The 17914-nt window shown below is 42.7% G+C and overlaps 1 protein-coding gene across 1 annotated transcript in view; it reads left to right on the forward strand.

Moving 5' to 3' along the window:
* The first annotated feature begins 3652 nt into the window (after positions 1 to 3652).
* The window catches only part of LOC124796185, a 253159-nt gene continuing 238897 nt past the window's right edge, over positions 3653 to 17914 (forward strand). Inside the window, exon 1 of the mRNA XM_047260313.1 lies at positions 3653 to 3911. Within this exon, the coding sequence (XP_047116269.1) occupies positions 3664 to 3911 (248 nt within the window). The 5' untranslated portion in view covers positions 3653 to 3663. The remainder of the gene's footprint in view (positions 3912 to 17914) is intronic.

Raw genomic sequence — 17914 nt, forward strand, 5'->3', positions numbered from 1 at the left:
TGCGACCGTAGCGGTCACGCGGTTCCAGACTGTAGCACCTAGAACCGCTCGGCCACCCCGGCTGGCTGTACGAAAAGACTTCACTTACAGAAAGCAAGTGATTTTGGGATCGAATGAAAATGAAATGTTATTGATGAGCGATGAAGCCCATTTTCATTTATACGGGACTGTGAATAAGCAAAACCTACGTTACTGGGCTCCAGAGCATCCACACCTTATCCACCAACGTCTACACACAGAAAAAGTAACAGTCTGGTGTGCTGTTGGCTCTGTTGCCATTGGTTCCAATGGCTCTGAGCACTATGGGACTTAAGTTCTGAGGTCATCAGTCCCCTAGAACTTAGAACTACTTAAACCTAACTAACCTAAGGACATCACAGAAATCCTTGTCCGAGGCAGGATTCGAACCTGCGACGGTAGCGGTCGCGCGGTTCCAGACTGTAGCGCCTGGAACCGCTCAGCAACTCCGGCCGGCTGGGACCCAACATCTGAGGTCATCAGTCCCCTAGAACTTAGAACTACTTCAGCCTAACTAATCTAAGGACATCATACACATCCATGCCCAAGGCAGGATTCGACCTGCAACCGTAGCAGTCGCGCGGTTTCGAACTGAAGCGTCCAGAACCGCACGCCACCGCGGCCGGCTCTGTTGGCATTATTGGGCCATATATATATATATAACTAATCTAAGGACATCACACACATCCATGCCCGAGGCAGGATTCGAATCTGCGACCGTGTGTATATATATATATATATATATATATATATATATATATATATATATATATATATATATATATATATATATATATATATAAGAGAACGGGGCCACAGTTACTGTTTATTTGGTTCGTTACATTCGTATGCTTGAAAAATTCTTGAAACCAGAACTAAGAAGACGAATCCCTTTAAAACGCGTTTGGTTCCAGCAGGATGGCGCAACATCGCACACCGCAAACACTTCAGTGACAGTTCTTAGACACATGCTTCCTGACTGCATTATCTGTCGTTTTGGCAATGTTCCTTGGCTTTCCAAATCTCCCGACTTGTCAGTACGTGACTTTTTTATGTGGGGTTACCTTAAGAACTGTGTCTATAACCACAAACCACGAAATTTGGACGAGTTGAAGAACGCAATCATTCAAAAAATTGCTGCCATCCCTGCAGAGATTTTAGTCCGTGTGATGGAGGATTCTGAGAAGAGACTTGAGTCCTGCATTCGAAACGACGGACATCACCCTGTCGACATTATTTTTCACAAATAACTTTGTTAGCTAAAATGGCAAATAATGAGCTTTGATTTTGTGTAAATAAACATGCATTAATTTTAAAGTTGGCTGTATATTATTTCATTAAAAACCGCCAATTACTTTGGAGAGCACTACTTATGGCAAACATAAACCTTTCCTTGATTAAAATAATACAACAGATGTATAAAGATGACATTTGCCAAGTGAAAGTTGGTAATAAACTTTCACAGAAATTTAGAACAAGCAAAGGCCTTTTACAGGGCTGTCCCATGTCACCATCATTATTTAAAATCTATGTAGGTATTAGTCTTTGAACATGGTCTCGTAAATGTAATAGTATGGGATTATAAATAAGAAATAGAGTTTACCTACATCATTTATTGTTTGCTGATGATCAAGTAGTCGTAGCCAAGATGGGGAGGATGCTAACCATATGTGCAATCAACTAGCAGTAGCATACAAAACTTGGGGTTTGAAGATTAATAACCAAAAAACAGAGTACTTGACTAGTGATTCAGATGAGCTATACATTGAAGGAAAGAAAATCAAAAAGATAAACACTTTCTGTTATTTGGGATCCATTTTAAAAATCGAGGGAAAATCAGAGTCAGAAATCAATAAAAGAATTAGTGGCGGAAGAAGGGCCATTGGGATGCTTAACTCAGTCTTATGGAGCAGGAATGTAATGAGCAGAACTAAAAAATTAATATACAAATCGATATTAGAGAGTGTGGTTCTGTATGGAACAGAGACCTGGACAATTAACATGAAGCACATTAAAAAGTTACAAGCTCTAGAGATGGACTTCTGGAGAAGATCGGCAAGAAACTCCAGGAAAGAAAAGATAAGGAACACCGAAATAATAAGAAGAATGGAAATAAAAGAAAGAATATGTGTGTTGTGTACATAGCTCTGCGTAGTCAGCGCATACACAAATTTCCCAATAGAGCGTGCCCCACTAAGCACAACAGCGCAGGCGCAGCGCTTGTCCGTCTCCGCACTACGAGATGGCGCTGCCTTAGAGATGGACCAAATTCTGCTTCCGCCGACCTGCGTATTAATATGTAACGCAGCCAATGAAATTGCTGCTAACGTAGAACCTTTTCTCCTTGCGGATCACACTCGCGCAGTGATACCTGAACGCTCGAGGTATTATAACGAGTGTACAGACATCCGATTAGTCAGTCTGTATTAGTCTGCATTTGTCTGTACCAGTCTATAGTCAAGTTTCAGTCTGCGCCTAATAAGATTATCATATTCCTGTACATAGCCATGAAGATAAATGACACTTTTGTCAAGTATCAGTAATATGTGAGAAAAAGATTAACATACTAAACCAAAGGAACTTCAGATTGTCAATTGTAACAGCATCCAGAATCAAGTTACGTAAGGTCTATGTTTTTTATTATTTTAATAAATGTGTGTGAAAATTGATCAAGTTCTGTTTAACGTTGGTCACCGTCAATCTGCTACTCTAAGCGTGCAAGTGGCATTTCTATCGTCTGACCTAACGGCAGAAAATAAACACGCCACGATAAGACCACGAGACATATTGCTGACACTCTCCTACTTCGCTAGAGCGACAAGTCAAATAATCTGATGGTGTGTGTACTGAAGGTCTTACAGTACGCACACCATAATATGACTTAATGGATAGGAAGAAATTACAGTGGTACGGGCATGTACGACGAATAGAGAAAACCAGAATACCAAAATTGGTACTGGAGTGGGAACCAGAGGGGAGGAGAAGAAGAGGACGACCTATGACCACCTGGCTTCAGAATGTACAGCACACAATGAGGAGAATGGGCGCAGAGGAAGAGGACACACAAGATCGAAACACCTGGAGGAATATTTTGAAAATATAGTGTAAGAACGTGTATTGTTTGTATTGTAATTTCCAAGTAAATTATTATGTTGGGTATAAGCCTCTGTAATGGGGAAAAGCTCAAAATAATAAAAAAAAATTAAAAACCACCCGTCTCCAGTGAGTCAACCTGTAGTAAAAAAAAAAAATACGGGTCGGTTTTCTCCTTCCTAATTCGCATAAAGCATATGTCAAATAATCGTAATAGTCAATAAAAAAAATTCTGTTTTTACAGTTTTCAAGGCACGAAAGTGTAGCTGTTAAGAGTTTCCTTGGAAGTCAATGTAAAATACGGGAAAGGTGACGGCTAGCAGCTGCAGAAAGTGCCCTCTGCCGTGCACTGCGGAGTGTGCCTGCAGATGTAGGAGAGCACGCGACTCCCGCGGCGTCCGACTCGGCCGGTGTCCGGCGGCCGACTGAATGGGCGCAGCGGCGGCGTCGGAGCGGCAGGTGGTAGCAGCAGCGGGCAGCGGCCGCTTATAAGCGCTGTCGGCGCGCGCGGCCGCCCAGTCCCGCCTCCGCCTCCGCCGCTGCCGCCTCACGATGCCCGCACACGCGCTCCGCCAGCGACGCTCCGCCGCAGCGCCGCTCGCCCTCTGGTTCCTCCCTCTACTGGCGCTGCTGCCAGCCGGCGCGCTCTCCGCCGACGCCGACGCCAATGCGACGCTCGTCAGGAACTTCGTCGCTACCGACGCGCTCGTCGACGGCGAGCAGGAACGACGCATCCACTACAACGGCCTCACCGCCAAGGAGACCAGCGTCGTCGGGGCTCCAGACGAAGACGGCACCAGGTGAGTGCCTCGCGAGTCCGCAGTGCTAGTGGAGTTCCAGAAGGTGCCGTACCCGAGTGCTCTGTTATCCTACAAACGAACGAGTCCGAGGAATCTATTACTGAAGTGATCACTGTGATGCGACACGCCAAAATAAAGAGGAGTTTCCTGAATGGTGTGAGTTTCAGCTCCCAAATGGGTGTATTTTGGATCAGTTCACCCGAGTTGCTCTAGTGGATCTACAAACGCAACTGTTTCTTGAGCGCTACTTTCTACATTTGTGTGAGTACATACTACCTCACGAAATTGTGACATAAAACGTGAATCTGTGCGTTTACTACCAAACTGATGTAATTTGGATCAATACATCCAAATTATACTATTCGATTTTCAAACAGAGTTGCTTCTGAAATATCACATACTAGACCTCTGCAAGTATGTATAAACAGGCGAAATTATGTCGTTAAACATTGAGCTTCCTCTACACTGTGTATTTCATCTCCCAAACGGGTGTATTTTGGATCAATTCATCCGAGTTGCTCTAGTGGATCAACAAAGACTACTGCTTCTTGAGAGTTACTTTCTACATTTGTATGAGTACATAGCACCTCGCGAAATTGTGAAATAAAACGTGAATCTGTGCGTGTACTCCCAAACTGATGTAATTTGGATCAACACATCCAAATTATACTACTCGATTTCAAATAGAGTTGCTTCTGAAGTATCGCATATTAGGCCTGTGAGAGTATGTCTGGACAGGCGAAATTATGTCGTTAAACATTGACCTTCCTGTACACTGTGTATTTCAACTCCCAAAAGGGTGTATTTTGGATCAATTCATCCGAGTTGCTCAAGTGGATCGACAAACGCAACTGTTTGGTTCAAATGGCTCTGAGCACTATGGGACTTAACTTCTGAGATCATCAGTCCCCTAGAACTTAGAACTACTTAAACCTAACTAACCTAAGGACATCACACACATCCATGCCCGAGGCAGAAATCGAACCTGCGACCGTAGGGGTCGCGCGGTTCCAGACTGTAGCGCCTAGAACCGCTTGGCCACTCCGGCCGGCCGCAACTGTTTCTTGAGCATTACTTTCTACATTTGTGTGAGTACATACCACCTCGCGAAATTGTGACATAAAACGTGAATATGTGTGTTTGCTCCCAAACTGATGTAATTTGGATCAATACATCCAAATTATACTACTCGATTTTCAAACAGAGTTGCTTCTGAAGTATCACACATTAGGCCTGTGCGAGTATGTATGAACAGGCGAAATTATGTCGTTAAACATTGAGCTTCCTGCACACTGTGTATTTCAGCTCCCAAACAGGTGTAATTTGGATCAGTTCACTCGAGTTGCGCTAGTGGATCTACAAATGCAACTGTTTCTTGAGCGTTACTTTCTACATTTGTGTGAGTACATACCACCTCGCGAAATTGTGACATAAAACGTGAATCTGTGCGTTTACTCCCAAACTGATGTAATTTGGATCAATACATCCAAATTATACCACTCCATTTTCAAACAGAGTTGCTTGTGAAGTATCACATATTAGGCCTGTGCGAGTATGTATGAACAGGCGAAATTATGTCGTTAAACATTGAGCTTCCTCTACACTGTGTATTTCACCTCCCAAACGGGTGCATTTTGGATCAGTTCATCCAGGCTGCTGTATCGGATTAACAAACGCAGCTATTTCTTAAGCATTAGTGCCTAGGTTTGCGAGAGTATTTATGTAAGCGCTAAATTGTGATATAAAACGTGCAGTTTACTGGAATTTGTGTACTCAGTCTCCCAAAACGTTGGATTTCGAATCAATGCATTTGGTATACAAACACACTTGCTCCTGAAGTGTCACATATTAGGTCTGCCTGAATATGCATGAACATGTGAAATTATGGCATTAGACGATGAGCTTACTGTCAGTATATATTTCGTCTTTAAAATTGGTGTTTTTTTGGTCAACACATCCACACTGTGGTATTCGATTCAAAAATATAGTTACTTATCAAGCAATGCTTTCTAGCCTTTTGAGATTCAGTATGTGAACGTGTGACATGACGGTATTAGACACTCACTAGCACAGATAGCGTATATTTTAACTGTCAATTTCGTACACCATTTTGAACCAGTTCGTCCAGGTTGCGCTATTGGATTTAAAAACAGTTTCTCTTTAAATCTTGCGTATTAGGCTTGTGTGAGCATGTACTTATACGCAAAGTTATAACATTAGACATGACGGTTTCTGAAAAGTGTGCATTACATCTCCCAACCCTGTGTGTTTTGGATCAATACAATAGGCTCTGCTATTCGATTTACAAAGACAGTTGCTTCCGAACCATTACGTATTATGCTTGTGTGAGTACATAAAAAGACGTGAAATTGTAAGGTTAGATATAGAGCTTCTTAGAGGGTACATACTGTCAGTCGGTTTCATTTTGTTCAACCTGTCCTTACTAGGGTATTGTATATACAGAGCTTGCTAAGCATTAACTTGCAGACATGTGTGCTTCAGTTTGTGAATAAGCGAAATTTTGGGATCAAACGTGCCGCTTTCTCGGTAGTCTATATTTCATTTTCCAAAGCATTATATTCCATCCGGGGTGTGCTACAGAATTTACAAATGATTTTATTTTTTCGTTACGTTCTTGAATTTGTATGTGAAAAATTCGTGACTATATGCTAATTAAAGAAAATATGTGCTACTAGTGTATAAGCTATAAACTATGCTCCAATCCCAATTACGTCTGTTGTAGTATGAAACCAACAGTAGCCTTCTCGCAGTGATCTCGCAACATTCTAAGTATATTACCGGGGTAAGCCACAAGAAATTGCAACCGAGTGCACAACCAAGGATATGAATCAGCTCCTTTCAAATACGAACCCTTTAGCCATCTACCTCGGTGCTGTAGAGGTGTTGAACATGTATAAGGTAACTTATCTTTCATAATCGATTTATGAGTTCATCAATTTTCCCTGTAGTCGACAATAGTGATCACCCAACCCTCCATCACTGCGATAAGATCAGTCTTCATGTTTACAACCGATATCAGCACGCCCACTCAGTGGCAACAATGACCAAAATAGCGCTGCTTGACAATTATGTTGAAGTTCTTTGTGCGTTTCTTAGTGTTTACTGATTGTCTACCAATGGCACAGTCAAGGAAAAAAGTGTATACATTTCTGAAGAAAAAATGCTGAACGCATCTAGGAGATGTAGTGCCTCAAGTATCACAATGTACTATCGACTCATACAGTGTTTCTAGAAGATTCCACCCCTAGGTTAAGACATTAATGACGTACTGTAATAAACCAGTAAGTAGTTGCCCACAGAAGATAGCACACAAATGCTAAAACAGGTCCCAGTGATCAGTGATCGAAAGAATAACGCAGAAGCATTGCAGTTTATTATATCGCGGCCATCGATAAAGACAGAACTCTAGTTCTCAGTGGAAGGAAGGAATCAGGGCTTTATTGAAAGAATCATCTTGCCATTTATCCCACCTAAAAGTGTTTTAGAGGATCATGGAATCTCAATTCAGCACGAGCGGACGAGGATTTGAACTCGCACCTCCTATATACGAGGTCGGTGTCTCAAACACAGCGCAGAATTCTCGCTAGCTCCCTTCGATTACGAGCGAGCGTTCAGTGTCTCAAGTATTTAGGTACACAGCTATGGAATGTATCTGATCTACTGCCCCACCAATCTCCATATTCGAAAACAGATCACTACATTCAGACAGCGTAAAAATTAAATTAGCCCTTGGTACACAGATGGTTACTGCACGAAGTGACGTCCACCTATCACTAGGAAACGCTTTCGTACTTCCTTTTGTGACGTGGGTAGTTCGCTTTGCACTGTGACGTATACAGCTCATAAAGAAGCGAGGTGGCACACTGATAAGACGATGGGTCATAAACTCTTCTGGCGACCCATATGAGCGTTACTCTAAATCGCTTAGGGTAAATGTCGGAATGGTTTCTTTGATGGGGAGACGGCTGATGTTCTTCTACATCCTTCTCCAACCCAAGTTTGTGCCCTCTGTGATGATCTCATCGTCGACTGGAGATCAAATCTTAAAATTTCTTCGCTCCCCTGACAGGTTGCGGCGTATACTCTCTGGCTAAATTTATTTGCTACTACTCTAGGAGTATTATGTAGTCACGTGTCAGTAGAGGTGGTTTGAATTTTTACTTTATTTATTGCACACTATAAAAGTAAAGCATTACATATTGTCATCAGTTTACCACATTTTACTATATATAATTCGTAATTTCTGGCTATAGATACAGTTCTTGGACACTCCTTTATTTACTTATCACAATCTTTCGAATATATTACCTCGCGTAGATCAGACTACACGTATTCTAAAGTATCGCTCTCAAAAAAGGCCTAGTATATAAGCGTTTAATGCTTTTACCAACAACTTAATATTGACAGAGTAGTGAAACTAAGATTGAACATGATTTTAGATTTCATTACATACTAGGGTTGTAAGTATTTGGCTAGGTTGAATACATGACAAAAGTATGTCTTTTAATTTTTACTTATAACGTACTCATCGAACAAAACACGTACTAATCATCTGTACGTCACAAACAATGGTACTCTCGAAGCTAACATCGTGTTTTTACCATGTTAATGATACTTGCATAACATGTTATATGTCCTTGATGTTCTGTAGAAACTGAAATTTGTTCAATCTGAGTATGCCTGGTTAGGTGTAAGAGAGGGCCTGAAGGCCCTACTCTTGCCAGGTAAAATAAATGCATAAATAAATAAATAAAATATAGTTCATTTTACGTGACTGAGATGAACCATACTTTCCAAACATGGACATGAAAGCCGCTTCCTTCTATCATAGATTCCAGTCTTCATCACAGTTCTCTAGCTCGATGTTTATAGGATCTGTCTATAGGATTATCATTGGTACAAAATTTTTGAGGCTTTCGTCACCACTTGGTCACCTGTTTCCTTTTGGATTTCGTCTCTGGATTTTTCGCCGAAGTTTGTTTGACGATATTTGTGCAGTTTCGTCAGTACGAGTGGCCGGCATTGTCGAAGATTCACTCTCTTCGACCACTAGCAATGGAAGCTGAATCCTTGATAATGTCGGCCACTCGTATTGGAGAAACGTCACAAGTATAGTTAAACAAACGCGGGCCGAAGATGACGAGACGAAAGCCAACAGGCAATATGATTATCGTTAGGTTTTAACTTACTATCATCAGCGGCGTCATTATAATCGGAATACTAAATGTATTCGATGAGGTACGAACTGACAGTCCCCTTTTGAGCGGTCTATCAACTGATTCAGTAAAACAGTAGAAAATCTATCTGGAGATGGCTCACGGGATTCGAATCCCCGTCTTCGGGAATACGCACCGATTGTCTTAACCACGACGCAAGTTCTACAGACCTCGACTTACATGTATCTTTTCCCGTAGCCTAAAACAGCAACAAGGCATACTCTTTCATATCTGGGAACGTTATACCGCCTTATGGTACACAATTGCAACACACCTACTTACGCCGGCCGGAGTGGCCGCGCGGTTCTAGGCGCTGCAGTCTGGAGCCGAGCGACCGCTACGGTCGCAGGTTCGAATCCTGCCTCGGGCATGGCTGTGTGTGATGTCCTTAGGTTAGTCAGGTTTAATTAGTTCTAAGTTCTAGGCGACTGATGACCTCAGACGTTAAGCCGCATAGTGTTCAGAGCCATTTGAACCATTTTTGAACCACACCTGCTTACACCCACGGAACGAGTGTACCAACTAAAATTATGTGCTAAAGCTCCGTATACGGGCCCTGTCGGTCCATTCGGTGCAGTGTCATCTTCTAGCAATGGCGTAATTCGGATGCGGTATGGAAGGTCACGGGGTTATCAGACCGCTCTCCCGGCCGTTATCAACTTCCAATTACTTGGAGCCGCTACTTCTCGCTCAAGTAGCTACTAAAATGGCGTCATGAGGGTAAGTGCACCCGTTCCATTCTAGCCTAGGAAAAATATCTATCAGTAGCGGGAGTCGAAATTGGGTCTTCTGTATTGTATTCACAAACGCTGACCACTTTTTCTTCCTGTTTCTTGGTCGTTGTTCTTCTAAGGGGAGATCGGTTCTGTGCTAACGTCGCATGACATCGTCTCAAGGCCTAACGTGGAAACTTCACTCAGGATTTTTATTACAGAGGACGGCCAGCCCCCGACCGAACGCACTGAGCTACCGCGTCAGCAACACCGAATTACGGAGGCGAGCACCAGACTTGGAGAAAAACTGCCTGCGGACTTTGCTTCTCGCATAGTATTCCGTTTAGCCCCATTCATATCACTCCACTCTTTATCTACAGTTTAAGTGGCCAAACATTATCCCCATATCGCTACTTCTACACTCTAATGCAAAGACATACGTCTCTCTCTCTCTCACCGGATGCTAATAGTATCTGAAACTGAGCATTCCACGCGCTGGCACAGGGCCATTATAAAGGACAGAAACGGTTTCACAAATTTGCTGTAGCTATATAATTTGACATATTATTACAGGGCTTTGACATATCACAAGTAAGCGAAATGTCCCCCGCAACTGATATGAAGTCATTAAGTTCTTTCCACGCTCGTGTAGCATTTTCCTATCAATATGCTCAAAAGCACTGCAGATAGTAGCTCGCAGTTCTGGCAGGGAAAGCGTAAACACTGAATCTTTCACATAACTCCACGCAAAAAACCGCATGGGGTTAGGTCACGAGAACGTGGAGGCCGTGGCATGAATTGTCGATCTTCAACCACGCAACGATCATCCATCGATTTCTCGATTTCCTGTTTAAAAATGTTTCAAATGGCTCTGAGCACTAGGGGACTTAACATCTGAGGTTATCAGTCCCCTAGAACTAATTAAACCTAACTAACCTAAGGACATCACACACATCCATGCCCGAGGCAGGATTCGAACCTGCGATCGTAGCGGTCACGCGGTTCCAGACTGAAGCGCCTAGAACCGCTCGGCCACAATGGCCGGCCGATTTCCTGTTTAAAAATTCACGAACATCATGGTGGAAATCGGGCGGAGCATCATTCTGTTCATAGCTGAAGACCACACTGTCGGTCTCCAGTTGTGGCATGAGCCAGTTTTTCAGCACGTCCAGACACACGTGTCCTGTAATGGTCTTTTCGCAGAGGAAAAAAAGACTTTAAACCGTGAGACTGCACAAAACACATTAACTTTCGGTGAATCTCGAATCTGCTGCACGGCAGCGTGGCTATTCTTTTCTCCCCAGAGTCGCACATTGTGTCTGTTCACGTTGCCATTCACAAACAAATATTGCTTCTTCACTGATGAGTTTGGTTCAAATGGCTCTGAGCACTATGGGACTTAACTACTGTGGTCATCAGTCCCCTAGAACTTAGAACTACTTAAACCTAACTAACCTAAGGACATCACAAACATCCATGCCCGAGGCAGGATTCGAACCTGCGACCGTAGTAGTCGCGCGGTTCCGGACTGCGCGCCTAGAACCGGTAGACCACCGCGGCCGGCCTGATGAGTTTCTCACAAAACATACCCACTTCCATAAATCGCTGCATCTGTGCCGAAAATACAAAGCATCTGTGATTACGTAGTCTTTCCCGGCGTAATAAGTCTTGAAAGTCTCTTCGGGTTTGCTGCCGGATCCTAAAAATCAACTTGATTCGATATTTCGGCGATCCAACTGTTCACGATCTTCAGGAAAATGCAGCCTCGGCTGATGAGTCCCGTTCTCAGCGGGACTCATGAGCAGAGGCAGCATTTTCCTGAAGATGGCGAACAGTTGGATCGCCGAAATATCAAGTTGATTTTAGGGTCCGGCAGCAAACCCGAAGAGACTTTCAATACATAGCGTCTGGTTTTGATATCGGAGGGCAGGTTATACAGCAGTTGCAAGGGAAAAGGCTCCATCTTCAGTCGTTTCCTTAAGATCTTCCAAACGGTCGGTTGTGATATGTTCAGCTCTCGGCTTGCTCTGTTTGTCGACTTACGTAGGCTATGTGCGAAATTCGCCGTCACGCGGTCAGCCGTTTCTTCACTCACAACACGCCTAACCGTTTATTTCCCCTTGCAGAGACACCCTGCAGCTTTAAACTGCGCATACGATTGCCCAATGTAGTTCGCAGCTGGTGAATCTCTGTTAACTTCGTTCTGAAGTGCTGTTGCTCTTCTTCAGCAGACTTACTTGAATGCACTTCAAGCGCAACATACGTTCTCGGCCCCTGTTGCCATCTTGCCTAACTGCACACTGCTGCGCTCTCGTGGCAGAAATCTGAAGTGCGGCAATACAAAACTTTTTTAGTTTTAAGTTTTGTGACAGGCCGGCAGGGTGGCCGAGCGGTTCTAGGCACTACCGTGTGGAACCGCGCGACCGCTACGGTCGCAGGTTCGAATCCTGCCTCGGGCATGGATGTGTGTGATGCCCTTAGGTTAGTTAGGTTTAAGTAGTTCTAAGTTCTAGGGGACTGATGACCTCAGAAGTTAAGTCGCATAGTGCTCAGAGCCATTTGAACCTTTTTTTTTGTGACAGTATGTCAACTAATGTAGCTACAGTGCATTTATGAAATCGCTTCAATTATTTACAATAACCTTGTATGTTAATCGAGCAGTGATAAGAGGGACGCGCAGTGATACATGGCATGAATCTCATTACTTTAGCCGGCTGCGGTGGTCTCGCGGTTCTAGGCGCTCAGTCCGGAGCCGCGTGACTGCTACGGCCGCAGGTTCGAATCCTGCCTCGGGCATGGATGTGTGTGATGTCCTTAGGTTAGTTAGGTTTAAGTAGTTCTAAGTTCTAGGGGACTGATGACCACAGATGTTAAGTCCCATAGTGCTCAGAGCCATTTCATTACTTTAAAAAATCACATGCATGTCAGTGTTGACGGAAGCTAGCTTAGAATCTACGATTTTTGCAGGTTTCCTTACAACCGATATTAGTTGTTAACTGACTTATTATTGATTGTGTTCGACACTGTGCAATAAATGGAGCAGTTGAGGCTTTGATACATGAGGAGTGCTCGGAGGACGCAGTTGTTACCGCTACGCAGCGCAGTGGCAGGATGAGGTTTCGAGTGCCGTGACGGGTCATAGTTTTAACTCGTCACAGTGAACACAGCGTATGCGTTTCACAGAGCGAGGGAATTCATTCTGGTTCATTATTGTCGCTCCCATGAACATGAAAAAAAAAGTATGAGACACAACCCAACTACAGGCGTAATCCCTGTTTTCTTGTATTTTCTGAACTTACTGCGAACATCTTTACTCATTAGCAGAGAAATATGTATGAGTTTGACTGTTGCCATCCTTCAGTGTTATATGACGGTGGGCTATCCGTACTACGTTGCAGGACATTCTTCCTAGCAGGGATCTGCGTTGAAATTTTGTTGCCTAACAATTATGTTTCGCGAAAATTTACTTTGGTGACGCCTATGTTTAAAAGCCTGCGCCGCTATTTCATACTGAACATGGTATTCACGTTCGTCATTATTGCTCAAAATACAGAAAGGCGCTACGTATTTGCCCATCGGTAACACGCAAGAGAAAGACAAACGTTTCGAAATTATAGAAGCATTACTCTGAGAAAGTGTAGCTCCCGCGTGCCATTCTAAAAAGTGACTTTAATTTTTGTAGGTTTAAAAAAAAAAAGAAATGTATTCCGAAATCCGATGTGGTTTCTTAAAGACGTTCGGCAACACTTATGTCAGTTGCTGACATTCCATTAAGCCAGTGTTTCATAAACGTGTAACCTGTTCATTACGTAACCTGTAGTATATTTAATGTCTAGTTTGGAGTATGGGGTGAGGCTAAAATTTCGCTCGGTCACGAACGTAAAATCATCTACAAACAACAGGCATCCAGATTTCTGCTACTTCTTCGGAAATCCACTTAGCGTAGTGAACGTGAAACTCATAAGCTAAATTCAATCGAACTGCACGCTTTTATGTGTTTTTCTGAGAGCTAAGGCGAAGTCATTAAGATGTAGTAGACTTATTACGTGACTCAAAGGAATAGTCTAGCACTTCTTACTCAGGTTTTTCGTAGTTTCTGTAAACTGATTGGAGCAAACTACACCTCCTCTCTCTTTTCCGCGTTCTCCCCCTACAGAGCTAATACCCTGTGCCTAACGACCTCGCTACCCAAGAAACGGGAAAAAGTACTAAAAGATCGTAATTGCCCAGCTACTCTCCCCCTCCCCCTCCCCTCCCACCACACACACACACACACACACACACACACACACACACACACACAAGCATCTTCGTCTTGAGTTCTGCAGTAGGAACATTATTTTATTTCTTGGAAGGTGCAATGATTTCAGTTATAGCTCTATCAAATAAGAGAGAATCTTTCTGAAGGATAATTGCTTTCGATAGTCTATAGAATGCGCCGTTCTTTAACGGTGAACATATAAATGACAGTCGTAACGAGTCACAGTAATATAACGTGGATGTGTAGTACAGTAATGAATTACTGGATTCCTATTTAAGACGAGTCAGGTACGCTTTTCTACCACGACCATTTACATTAATCTTTTCCTCCGTTTCCTTGAATCAGTTAATACTGATCCACGAAGTTTCATTCCCTAACCCTCCGATCAGTTACGTCCTCAACAAGAAACTCTAATTCTCTAACCTACCGTGTTACCCAAAGACGTGAAAGCTTTTCATAAAATAGAACGAGCATATAGCGTGTTTAACATTACCAAGCGATTAAAAATCCCAAGCGCACGCGCAATTAATAGTGCAGGAGACCCGTAGAAGACACAGAAATGTTAGCATAATTCTGGGAAACTACAGGACAGCTAATAAGGAAACCGGGAAAATCTTGGAATAAAGGATAAAAGCAAAGTTTTACTTCTCTTGAAAACCTCCGTGCTCAATTTAGAGAACTGACGTTAATGCGGACAGCGTTTGCACCAATTCTAACGTCTCCATCGAAATTCTCACGTAGAGAGCATGAGAATACAGCAAGAGAAATGGGGGATGTTCGGAGGTTTCCTTTTATTCTTTTTTTCATCGGACCAGTTTGGTGCGGCCCGCCTGGTTTGTGAGTGACACTTCACCTAAGAGTAGCTCTTGCACTCAAGAGTCTTCAACTCCGATCGCTATTACTCTTATAGTATTTGCCGTCTATAGCTCTCTCTCGAACCATGGAAGTTATTCCCTAAGGTCTTAACCCATACCCTGTCGTCTTGTCCATTCCTCTAATTAGAATTTTATATGTAGTCCGCTCTTTGCCAATTCTGCAAAGACCCTATTCCTTTCTTATCAGATCACTTAATTTTCACCACCACATTTTTAGCGCTTCGATTCTCATCTTCTCTTACTTTTCCGCTGTCCACAATTCACTTCCACACAATTCTGTTCTCTAGATGTACATTCTCAGAAATTATTTCCTCAAACCAACCAACTGGAAGCAGCTGACTTCTTTTGGCTAGAAATGCCCTCTTTTTCTGAGCTAGTCTACTTATAATGTCCTCCTTGATTCGCCCGTCACGCTTGATTTTGGATTCAAGGTAGCAGCGATCTTTCTCACTTTTGATCCCAATTTTGTCGTTATTCTCAGTACTTTTGTCTTTCTTTGGTTTACACTCCGGTCATAAACTGTCCATACTATTCAACTAAACTGCGGTACCGCCTGACTGTGCTTGATACTGTTAAAGGAAGAGAGAAGTTACCTTCACTATTAACAGCGCTTTTAGAATATTTCTACAAATTAAAACTATTTCTCTGTTGATTCATTTTATTGATACAATCATCGATACTTAAAACAGTTTGCTATAGGGTAGACCTACTATGTCATGAGTCTTTTCACGAATTAACAAATATTGGATTGGGTAAATTTGTTGAACACAGTATAAAGAATGCTGGCTGCATTGAGCAAAACAATATTTCCTCTTTCCCACCTTTACTCTAACATTTCATTTTTCGGTGCTATGCTAGCATTAGAGTATCACTTTTTATTTTCTGTGAAAAATGAATTATACTGGGAAAAGCACAGGTTGGTTATAATTGAACTTTCGCAATTTAAGAAGGCCCCCATGAAAAGTGACTGATCGTAGGACAACGAAACTTTGTGAAAACATTTGTAAGGACATGCTGAACATAAATAACGAATAAGCCATTGAAAGAAATGCACTCCAATTTTCAACTGAGAGGGTTCAAATCTGTTGATCTTGGCGGTTATGTAGTTTGGAACGCTAAGCCAGTGAACGTTTGCTCCTGGAAGAGGCTGACGGCTAGTTGTGCCACAAATTCTTGAAGAACGTACTACTTCCATGGCTTTATTTATTCGCGTGTCAGAAACATACATAGGTGCACAGTTAACATGTCATATAATCTTTGACCAAAATCTGGCCACTTCCAGTCGCTTGATGGAGATGTTCTGCAATGCAGGAGGATGAACACGGTGACACTGAGGCATGTGTTGGAAAGTCTGGACTTCTCTACAATCACGCTCAATAACCGCTGTTCTCCAACAGAAATGTTCTCAAAAATTACAGTTAATATTGTTTTCTGTACTGTAGCCCATCTTGCCAAATTAAATCTTGACCTACCCACTCCTGATCTCAGCCTATTCAAAGATTTCCAGGTCACCCATTCCTCGTCATGTGCTGGAGACAGAGTTTCCGAAACTCATTTCCAACCAGAGGGAATGAAAGTCTTATCCCTCCAAAGTTGCACCCTGGCATTTCCAGCATTGGTAGTAAGTACCTCTGATGTTCTAAGGAAACACTTCCTTGACTTTAACCGCTGCGAATGGGGCTTATGGTCATGCAGGGGATAGGTTTGTTCTTGTTCCACTTACTTTCGTTCCTTATTCGACCACAGTTTCTCTTGGAATGGGAGGTGGTGTATTCCTGCAAGATGGTAAATCCATTCGACAGGAGTAGATTTCAAACAACCTGTTACAATTCTGCAGGTGTCGTTCAGAGCTAGGTCTACCAGTTTGGCACGTGATGAATTATACCAAACAAGAGGAGTGCAATCTGCTGCAAAATAGGCTAAGCAAGAGCAGAGGTTCGGATGGTTTCAGGTTTACTGTCCCACTATGATCCGACCAGTTTTCTTAACAGATTGTTCCTGGCGGGAACTTTCAGCTTGCAGTTCTTGTAGTATCACTTGAGAGTAAGAGATCTTTAAGCAATGCACAAACTGTGCGCGACAGCTGAACATTCCGTGGTTCACAGTTGGAAAAGTACTGTGAAATGACATCCATATAACCTTCGCATTACTTCACCAACTTTTATCACGTGACTCATATACTCGAGGATACTTCGCCCTTACGCTTCTTGGAGGGTTGAATTTGACGACATGTGGCCTTCTGAAATCGGACCACAAGGACCAAGGACATCCAGCGTGAGAGGCACACGTTACTGTGATCTGCTACGCCAGTATATGATTCCACTCTATGGGAGACAGGTTCTCTGAGCTCAACTGTTTTGATGCACGATGGAGTTCCATTGCACGTTACTCGTGAGGTCACTCTGTTACTCCATAACACATTTGGCGAAGACGGAATCGTTGGCCAATAGTTCCAAACTGTATAACCACCAAGATTACCAAATTTGAGCCTTCTCATGTGGAAATTAAAATGATTTCTGTCAATAGTCAATTCGTTATTTCTCTTCCGCAAGTCCTTAAAAATGTTTGCGCAAAGTTTCATTGTCCGACGACCACTCGTTTTTCATGAGGCCCTGTCAGGTAGCGAATGTCCATACCAATTTCACTGCCAACAAAAAATCTTAAGTAAGTACCTTGATTTCCTTTTATCCATGATACTCTGTAGAAAATGTCTGTTAGTTAATCATATCACTGCTCGAAAGCACTTTACTTTCCAAATCGTCCCATTTTCTGTCAAGCCATTATATTCTTCTTCCGCACAGTCTTCCATGTGTCCATGTCACACATATGCTTCAAATTTTTGTTTTTCTTCTTCTTAGCCTTCTTATGAACTGAACTGATATATTCAAAGTTCTCATCTCTTAAATAGCTACCTCAC

This window comes from Schistocerca piceifrons, chromosome 1, assembly GCF_021461385.2.
Source record: "Schistocerca piceifrons isolate TAMUIC-IGC-003096 chromosome 1, iqSchPice1.1, whole genome shotgun sequence".
Classification (NCBI taxonomy): Eukaryota; Metazoa; Arthropoda; class Insecta; order Orthoptera; family Acrididae; genus Schistocerca; species Schistocerca piceifrons.